This window comes from Carassius auratus, unplaced genomic scaffold (assembly GCF_003368295.1).
Source record: "Carassius auratus strain Wakin unplaced genomic scaffold, ASM336829v1 scaf_tig00011615, whole genome shotgun sequence".
Lineage (NCBI taxonomy): Eukaryota > Metazoa > Chordata > Actinopteri > Cypriniformes > Cyprinidae > Carassius > Carassius auratus.
The window spans coordinates 8,309-17,656 of NW_020524221.1; the positions used below are offsets into that span (position 1 = coordinate 8,309).

The 9,348-nt window shown below is 35.5% G+C and overlaps 1 protein-coding gene across 1 annotated transcript; it reads left to right on the plus strand.

Moving 5' to 3' along the window:
• Positions 1–7,963: 7,963 nt before the first annotated feature.
• LOC113073198 (interleukin-8-like) lies at positions 7,964–9,348 on the plus strand. The gene is made up of 4 exons (XM_026246079.1): positions 7,964–8,083; positions 8,180–8,309; positions 8,845–8,913; positions 9,045–9,348. Exons 1-4 carry the CDS (start codon positions 8,017–8,019, stop codon positions 9,076–9,078), a joined length of 300 nt encoding a protein of 99 aa, XP_026101864.1. The 5' UTR covers positions 7,964–8,016; the 3' UTR covers positions 9,079–9,348.

Below are 9,348 nucleotides of genomic sequence, written 5' to 3' on the forward strand. Positions count from 1 at the left end.
GTTCACTCATCTACAGGTACAAACCCCTTCAAGTGTGTCCTAGGCTTCCAACCCCCCCTGTTCCCTTGGTCTGGAGAACCCTCATCAGTCCCAGCAGTGGACAAATGGATTCGGCACAGTGAAAAGGAATGAGACAGTGCTTACATCCATCTGCAGAGATTATTGAGAACTCAGGAACTGCAGGCTAAGCGACGCCGCTGCCAACATCCTCCTTATCAACCTGGACAATGGGTCTGACTCTCCACCAGAGATCTCAAGTTGTGGCTACCAAGCAGGAAGCTCAACCCAAGGTATTTGGGCCCTTTTAAAATTCTACGAAGAATTAATGAGGTCACTTACCAATTAGAGCTTTTGCAAATTACCATATCTTTCCCTTCTTTCATTTTTTGCCTGGCCCCAACAATGCTCAAGAGCTACCACTGCCATTGAACATTGACGGTGTCCCTGTTTATAGGGTAAACCTGATGTTGGACTCGAGGTGCAGAGGGAGTCAGCTCCAGTATCTGGTGGACTGGGAGGGCTACGGACCTGAGGAGAGATCATGGGTAGCAGCCCGTGACATTCTGGACCAATCTCTCAACGAGGAGTTTCATCGAGCCAGACCCGACCGACCTAATACGTGGTCAGACTGTTTGCTGACCACGTGTATTATTCTGCCTGTTTGTCTATGATTGTCCGGATTATCCCTTCTGATCTGGCTGCCTGATTAAACTAATATGTGTTTTTTTTTTTTTTAATTGCTGCAAATACCTGTTTAGTGAAGCCAATACCGCTTCTAGGCATAGGCAAGCTAGAGCTCCACCAGCAGGCCTGGCACAACATATAGCAAGAATGTAAATGTATAAAGAGTGGCATGGCCACCTCAAAATATTATTTCCGCCCCCACTGGATCCCCCAACATCATTGGGCTATAGAGTACTGTCAATTTGACAATGCCTGTATGCTATTGGATCAGAGCGCTGTCAATTGCTGCCGGATTGTTGTATGCAAAATTTGCATTTGGAGGGCTCAAGTCACCAACACCATTAGATCAGTGGGTTCTGTAAGTGCTTTGGCAAAGTAATGTTTTTTTTCATGAAATAAAGCTATGTTCAAAGGCCAATTTAAATTATTGGTATAGTAAAAAGTGCAGAAAATTTGTATTTTGTTGAACAGTAGTCTATTTGTGCAAGTCAAGAAATCATGCTGCAAAATTGGTCCAAAATGTATGCGTTTTTCCACCAACTAATTGTAGTTCTAAAACTAAAGGATCAAAGGAGTGAAATTATTTCCTTATGAAATTAACTAAAAAAACTCAGGAACTCACAAAAAAACAGATGCCATGCAACAAAACAAAACTTATATGGAGAAGAAATCTACCCTCTCTGTCTCTCCCTCTTTTCCCCCAAAAGGATTCACTCATGCCGCGTTTCCACCGAAATTACCCGGAACATTTGTACCAGGAACTTTTTCCCCAGGAACTTTGTTTCCCCCAGACCTGTTGCTTTCTGCATTTCCACCGCGGTGCAAAGTACCGGGAAGATTAGGCAAATAGACTGGTGGCGTAGGTCTGCGCTTGTTTCTCAATACAAATTACGCTGATTTTGGACGTGCATCCTTGGTAGTTAAGACTTTGTGCATTCGACTGGGGGGGTGTGATGTCCGTGACGACGCAAATCCGGTAAATCTGCAAACAGCAGCGTACTTGATAACTTCAGTCAGCTGACCATGGCTACTGCAATTTTCCTCTCTGTATATTTACAATAAAACAAAATAGGATATCAAATACCACTGCCTCCTTTCGTTTTCACTTGAACATAATAACATACGCAGAAATGTACTTATTCCAGGGATATGTGAATATATATACAGCCATTACAATGAAACAAAATTAACATATAAATAAATTGAATACAGACCAAAGATAACCTGTTAGATTTACCCAAAACAAATTATATTTTATATTGAACCACTAAAGAGACATCAAAGCCAGCGGCACATATCAGAAGGTCTAGCCGAGGTGAGGCTGCTCTCGGCGGATACATAAGCACTGAGCTCTTGCTGATTGCATGGAGATCACCGTCTAAGAGATCGGTGAAACACATTTTTAAATAAGCGCTGTCTTTATAAACAAACCACAGATTTTTGTTTTAAGCAACTACATTATTACCTGAAATACTTTTAAAATTACATTTCATGTCACAATAACAGTAATATTTTAAAAATGATCAGAATAAATGGTGGTTGAACTCAATCAATGCTGCGTGAATTCAACCAATCAGGATGTTTAGCGCCCAAAGTCCCTAGTTCCTGGGTAAAGTTCCTACGGTGGAAACGTGGCATCAGAGTTCATTAAGAATATGTTTATCCCACACATCATGTATTTTGTGAACCTGTTGTTTTTCCCCTTTGTCGTGTTCGGTATAATTTTAAAGGTCTCTGTGCAATTGGTGAATTGGTCTTAATTTGACAGTTATCACTTGTCTTATGAGAAATATTAAACACCTTTTTAGACCCCGGAGCACATGAATCTAAAAAAAACAAAAGGTCTTTTATGTTTTTTAACTGATTTCTTTGTTTTTGTTCTGGGAGTGTTTAAGGGAAAGTTGTAAATCAGTCATTGTGATTCTGTAACCAGATCAGTCCATAGTGTGGAGTGCATTATCATATGTCTCTTCCTGGAGTCAGGTATACATTTCATTTTTAATAAAAAAAACTACTGTTTTCGCGCCTTTCGGATGTGGGTATTTCTGGTGCTGCTCTTTCCTGGTTCTCCTCTTATCTCTCTTACAGACTGTTTTACAATTCACTTCAGAATATTCGCTTACCCACTGTCCCCCTGAAGCAAGGTGTCCCTCAGGGATCCGTTCTTGGGCCATTATTATTTATAATTTATATAATACCTCTTGGTCAGATCTTCCGCCGTCATGATTTTAATTATCATTTTTACGCTGACGACATTCAATTATATACTACCTGTACATCAACTTTATCTTTCTCAACTGACAAAATCTCTGCTTGTGTGCATGAAATAAAAGATTGGCTTCATTCAAATTTTCTGAAACTTAACATGGACAAAATTTTCACTGGACCTTCATCACTCACTAATAAAATTCCTACTAACTTCACCTGTGAGATCGCCGGCTCTCTTATCAAACCATCTAGTACTGTTAAAAATCTTGGTGTAATTTTTAAATCCTGTCTATCTTTCCACTCTCACATTAATTCCATCACTAAATTGGCATTCTTTCATCTACGTCGTATCGCTCAGCTCTGTCCCTTTATCAGTATCTCAGATGCTGAAACTGTCATCCATGCATTGGTCACCTCACGTCTTGATTACTGGAATGCACTTTTCATTGGCCTACCAGCTAGCTCCATTTCCAAATTACAATTACATTCAAAACTCTGCTGCCAGACTACTCACCCACACCAAGCGTTCTGCACATATTTCCCCAATTCTGCATGATCTTCACTGGCTTCCTGTGGCTTACCGTATTAAATTCAAAATTCTCCTTCTCGCTTTTAAGTCTCTGCATGGCCTTGCTCCCCCCTACCTCTGTAACCTGCTTCTCTCCTTCACCCCTACTCACTCTTTACGATCCGCTGATTCCAGCCTCCTCGTTGTCCCTCGGCATCGCCTTGCTTCAATGGGGGGCAGATCATTCAGTGTTGTTGCGCCCAAAATGTGGAACTCTCTCCCCCCATCACTCCGTTTTGTTAACACTATCTCTTAATTCAAATCCATGCTCAAAACACACCTATTTTCTGAATGTTATAGGTCTTAGTTTTTTTTTTTTTTTTTTTTTTTTTTTACCCAATTCTCTCTTACTGTACTTGCACTCTCATTTGCCGATTGTTGTTCTGTCTGCTCTCTTTGTCAATTGTCTTTATTGTAGTTTGTTTATTGTAAAGTGTCCTTGAGCTCTGGAAAGGCGCTATATAAATAAAACTTATTATTATTATTATATGTAACGATGTTAAAATTGTTTCTCTCCTGCACGGAGCATTTGGCTATTTTTCATATAGCTACAGTAAACCATTTACTGGAGCACTGTCTCCATGCGGCTACAATGTGATTCACAATTGCAGCTTCTAATTGTTCAATTATGTAATTGGCATGATACAATTTTTACTGACTATTATTAAATTGTTATATTTGATTTATTCTGATCTCTTCTAATCTATATTTTTTCAAGTACGGTGCAAGTAATAGACTGAATACGCATTAAACCTTCGAACAGGCTGCTGGATTCCACTCTTTTGGGCCGGCGTGTGGATTCTTACAGTGTGTTCACATATAAAACTTTAATGGCAAGTTAAAAAATATTGGTATAGTAAACTTTTTTAATTTACAAAATCAATACATCCTTTATTAAACCACTTTAATCAATTTAACGCATCATTACGCAAGTGTTGAAATGCAAAATTAATTTAAAGTTTTTGAGTGAAGCTGTCGTCTATCCTTCTTAAACCCATTAGTTTCTTTGGAAGTGCTGAGAGCTCAGTGAACCAACAACAGCACTTGTGGAGAATGATCAAATTTAATTATTTAATTATTTTTCATGATAATTATTTTGTACATTATTTTGTTCAACAGAAGTTGATTTTAAAATGCAAAGTTAAAAAATAATAATTAAAGCTCTGTAAACACTTGCATTTTTACAACACTGTAAGTATTAAGTCACAAACTTGTGGTCTTCATGCTCTTTTGAACTCTTGGACCACATACAGGAAATACATCATATAAGTAAGTGATTACGTGCAAAGGCCGCAAGTGCAGGTATATGTACAAGGGGATTGATTTGTTTGGTTTTTGTACTGAAATTTTTAGAAAGACAACGAGAGAGACAGAGACACAGAGAATGAAAGAGAAAGAGAGAGAGAGAGAGAGAGAGGGCTTGTGTGAATTAGGCTGCAGCAGAGTCTCTAAACACCGCTGTTATTACCTCACTAGTGAGAAATGTCATGTGTATTTACTTTCGAAAATCCTCTGTCATGTTGTTGTTTTTGTTTATCCTGTCATTTCTGTTATTACAGCTTTACATTTACAATTTTCATTCAGCCTTTTTTGTTCAGACCAATGCGAAAATCAAATAGATTTTATTTTTTTGTTGTAAATCTTAACATGTATGTGGAAAACAAGATAATACATATTCTAAAATGCCCATTATTGACCTTCTATGAAAATGAGTTAAAGACTGAAATGTGAGGTTTATAATTTCATATTTTATTTCTTGTAGATAACGCGTTGTGTTGTAAGTCACAAAACCAATATTATCAGATCATTTAAAATCCATCATTTTTAATATTAGTATTTTAATGTTAATGCAAACAAAAACTGCATAGTGCCAATTTTATTTGTTTGTTGGTTTTCGATATTAAACAGTTGCTTAAAGCTGCGGTAGGGAACTTTTGACGCTCTAGCGGTTAATAAACAGAACTGCTTGCTTCTTGCGGAAGAACATCGTAGCCGGAACTACTTCTCTCTGTTTATGTCTATGAAGAATCACAAAGGTACTGGGTTACTCCGCCGCGGTTTCCCTGAAGCAATCTAAAATAGTCCGAATATAAACACTTATTATAGGTGCACCCTAGTGATTCAGGACAAGCCAAAAACATGGTTTGAAAAATGGATTCATGGTGTACTCGCTTATTATATAAATTTTACTCATTGAACACAAGTTACGGACCGCAGCTCTGATTGGTTATTTTTTACCGGGAGCGATGGAGTTTCTGCAAATGGCAATAGGACCACCGGGAGGAGCCAGAGGAGCTTGATTTTTTTCACAGATTATCTGTCTCATATTCTACTGTCAGGACATAATGACAGGTTTAATAAATATGTAAAAAATATTTTTTTACAAAAGTTCCCTACAGCACCTTTAATTGATTTTCCTTAAAGGATGTTAATAAAGTAATTTTCTGAAAATATTATGTTCTTAGTGTTTTTTTTTGTTGTTGTTGTTGTTGTTGTTGTTTTTTGTTTTTTTTTTCACCAGGAAGAGACTGTCATATTAAGATTTTACTAAAACTGACTAACTCCCCCACAGCTGTTAGACCAAAATGTCCCCCTGAATTAATGATTGTGTTTGAATGAATGACTTGAAAAAATGCATGCATGTTAATTGCAGAACACAATTTATCATTCACAATCTTTCAACCACTTGTAAATATATGTAAAAAAAAAAAAAATTAGCTTAAGACAAACCCCTGCGTAAAGTATGTACAGTACCACACCCAGCAGGTATTTACTTCTGTTTTATTTTTCATTGTAGAAACTACCTCCAATGCATAATCAATATATGAATATGGAGAAACCTGCACATAAATAAATGGTGGAAGGATATCTGATGACTTCTACTCCATGACCAGATTGCTGAAGAGGTTAACACCATTAAAGGACTGGAATTTAGTATTGCAGGCTGCAACATCACCATTTCTGGGAAGGCTCACTATACTGTGCCTAATTTTTTCATGTAGACATAATGTTTTTTTTTTTTTTTTTTTTACGTTGGAGACTTAGTTCTTTGGAGTCCAGTAGTGTTTGAAAGAGCTTTCCGTGGAAAACTGAGGTGATCTTGGCAAGCAGAAAACACTTTGTTTTAAATTGAATCATGATTCTGCTTCCCCCAATTTCTGTTTTCACAGCCGTTCAGTGAAAACATTTAGAAGAGCTTGATTAAGTGCTTGAGAATGTCATCTCTTGTCTTTGGTAACACAAACCATGCATTCTAATACTAATATCTACTAAAGAGCAGAGCATTAAGGATGTTTACCTTTGACATTTTGTCTTTCTTGTGCTACATTTTTCATTTCAGTGAGTCAGAGTTTTCAGTTCTTCTCTGTTGCTGCAATGGTTCTGTTAAAAGGAACTGCAACATGACACATGCAAAATAAAAGCTATGCGCAATATAAGTTTTGACAGATAATGGTATCTGAATGTACTGTACTAAACACATTTTTTCACATTTTCTGGATTTCCAGCATGCTCAGTGTTGGTGCCTTTCTTCATCATATCAGAATAGAATGGAATTTACTGTTTTAGTTTTATGCATCATGTTGTGCACCATGTTCTACTGTCTGAGTTACAGTAACTTATATTTCTATTAACCCTGTAAATACTGAAATAAAATAATAGTGAGAAAAATCTAATTTTCTGTATTTTTTTTTTCTTTTTTTAATCAAGTTTGCTTTTTTATATTAGCCCAAACTGAGCAAAACTATGCAATTTGGTACAGATACTGATATTTATATGGACAAAAAAAATTAAATGACATTCTGATAATTTATAATGTAAATCAATAATTTTTTAATAACAATAAAACATTTTTTTTTTTCAAATGATATAAATACCAATCACACTATAACTCTCAAACATGTCTGAAAATTATATTTAAATGCTTAGTTGATCAAAGCTCTGTACACTGTTAAATTGTTTTTTATATTTTTTAAATAAAATTAAGATTATCGGAGTATGTTTTACAAGAAAATACTATTTCAGTTTTCAAACACAAAGCAGTTTTACAGTTATACTTAAAGGCGTATTGTTTGCTAAAAATAAACTGTCATTCAGATGACAAAAGGAATGTAGTAGCTTGTGTGCAACATATTTGTTTGTGATGATAAATTAGAGGCATTAGAAATGTGCATATATATATATATATATATATATATATATATATATATATATATATATATATATATATATATATATATATATATATATATATATATATATATATATATATCTGTGTGTGTGTGTGTGTGTGTGTGTGTGTGTTTATTAGGTCAATTGACATTTGGTAGCAGTTATACTGTTTATAAATTATTTTATTATCAAGGGAAATTAAAGATACAGTTCGTAGGAAGAGAAGAATGCTGAGAAATCATAATTGCACAATAACCTTGTGCATGTTGTGTGGGAGGGACTGTCTTTAAAAGGGAGAGTGCAGGGCGCTGTATTCTCATAACCTACAGACTACAGCTTTTTAATCTCTTCATTAGTGTTGCTCTGCACAGTACTGGCTCAGAAAAATGAAACTCACAGTATCAGCTTTTGTGCTTTTGATCTGCACAGTTGCACTGCTGTCCACAACAGAGGGTAAGCAGACTAACATTCATTTATCATGCGTTTTGACATTTTGATGAATATTTCATGCTAATCTTACAGGACTTTTCTCTCTCTCTGTCACTGCAGGTAGACCTGTTCGCCCACAGCTACGTTGCAACTGCCCTCAAATGCATTCAGCTCCAGCAATTCCAGCTGATAAAATACTCTCATTGAGGGTTATTTCCGCTGGACCACATTGCAAACACGAGGAGATCATGTGCGTGTGAAACACTTCACATACAGACATCTAAAGTGCACTACCAGTCAAAACATGATTTTTTTTTTAAAGCATCAAAAAAACAAAAAAATACTAGAGTGATTAGTTAACTAAAACCAATATATATATATATATTTTTTTTTTTTTTTTTTTTTAAATGACAAAAACAAAACAGCAAAGTTTACATTTAAAAGTTCTTTACGATCAATAGTGTACAAAAATTTAAGTGGTAGTGTGATGCTTCATGGATAGTACACCTAAATGAATGAAATTTGGTCATTTTTCACCTTCAGCCTGTATGAGTTATAGCTTCACCAATGGAGAGATTTAGCAGAATGCCTGAGCTGTTCTTTAAAGTTTATTTAATTTTCTTTTATTAAATTATAAAAGTCTTGCTTTTTGCCTGACAGTTGTCTTTGTATTTTTGGATTAACAGTTCTGTTAGAATGATGCGGTCAGAATGTGATTCGTGTATCATTTTATGCACTGGTTAATTCTATCAATTTTAAAGAATGACATAATTTGTTACTTACAGTGCCAAAATGAAGAAAGGAGAGACCTGTCTTGATCCTACGAAAGACTGGGTGATTTCTCTCAAAGAAGAGTAAGTTCTTGTTTATGATGGCTATAATTATCCGTCTTAAAATGATTCATGATGTGAATTGTATATAAAATGTTTTCATTGCATCACTTTGGTACACCTTCAGACACTAACACGTTTCTTCATGTTTGCAGAATCAACAAGAGAAACATCAAGAGTCAACAATGAATGAATATCACGGTTCAAAGAGCGACTGAAGAAACTGATTCAACTTCTACTGTAATAGAGTTTCCTCATCTCTGGGTGATACATGAAGTATCGATTGTGAAAATGTGCTACCACTTGTTTATTAAAAGTAAACTTGAACAAACTTCATTTTATTTTATTAAATTATATTTATTGTTATTGTGTCACTGAATTGTCTTTTTATATACTCATGCAGCTTTGTATTGTTTTTAAATTAATGCACACTTATAATAAAAAGTGTCATAATGGATA